Source organism: Merops nubicus, unplaced genomic scaffold, assembly GCF_000691845.1.
Source record: "Merops nubicus isolate BGI_N331 unplaced genomic scaffold, ASM69184v1 scaffold36338, whole genome shotgun sequence".
NCBI classification, from domain to species: Eukaryota; Metazoa; Chordata; class Aves; order Coraciiformes; family Meropidae; genus Merops; species Merops nubicus.
In genome coordinates, this window is record NW_008624333.1 from 1 (window position 1) to 699 (window position 699).

The window sequence follows — 699 nt, forward strand, 5'->3', positions numbered from 1 at the left end:
GCTTGATGTTCTCCAGTTCACCGTTCTTCAGCCTCCACAGGACGTGTCCCGTGGTGTCTCCGCCGATCCCAAAATTCAGCGCGTGAAGCGGTGAGAAGAGCTCTCTCCAGATCTGCAACCAGAAACCCACGTGCTACTTCAGAGCGGCACCCTGGCAGCAGGGAGAAGCTGCCGTGCCCTGGCACGCTGGCACCCCCGTCGGGAGAGGGTTCAAGGGGCTCTGGCCGTGCAGGGAGCACCCGCAGAGAATTCCACAGGAACCCGCTGCCGGAGGTGGGAGGACAAGCAAGGGGTTCTGTGTGAGCATCATGATGGAGGCGGCCAGGAGCGAGTCTGCAAGCAGCTGACAGAGCCCCACGGGCAGGGCTTGCACAAGCACCGGGCAGATAAGGGGGCAGGGAGACTAAACTTGAAGGAACAGCAGGAAAATCGGAGTGGGAGAAACTGTCAGTGTTACAGGTGAGCACCAGTTGTCGGGTGAGAGTGAGAAACACTCCAATTCCCACCAGCCCACCATCCCCCCTCCTCTCACAGTACCTCGTACTGCTGTAGCAGCTGCACCATGGAGTCCCCCACGAAGAGCACGTCAGGCTCCTTGTCTTTGCAGTCCGAGACAAACCGATTGTGCTGTGAAAAGAAAGCAGCAAGGGAAGCTCAGCTGCTGGCTCCTGGTCGAAGGACAGAAAGGGGGCAGCTGCC

General features: G+C 59.5%; 1 protein-coding gene across 1 annotated transcript; it reads right to left on the bottom strand.

Annotated features, from left to right (window-relative positions):
• Positions 1 to 4: 4 nt before the first annotated feature.
• LOC103777791 (platelet-activating factor acetylhydrolase IB subunit beta-like) lies at positions 5 to 627 on the bottom strand (the record flags this gene model as incomplete). The annotated part of the gene is made up of 2 exons (XM_008945356.1): positions 5 to 112; positions 538 to 627. Coding segments are annotated over 2 exons (198 nt in total), but the record flags the coding sequence as incomplete, so codon positions are not given.
• Positions 628 to 699: the final 72 nt, after the last annotated feature.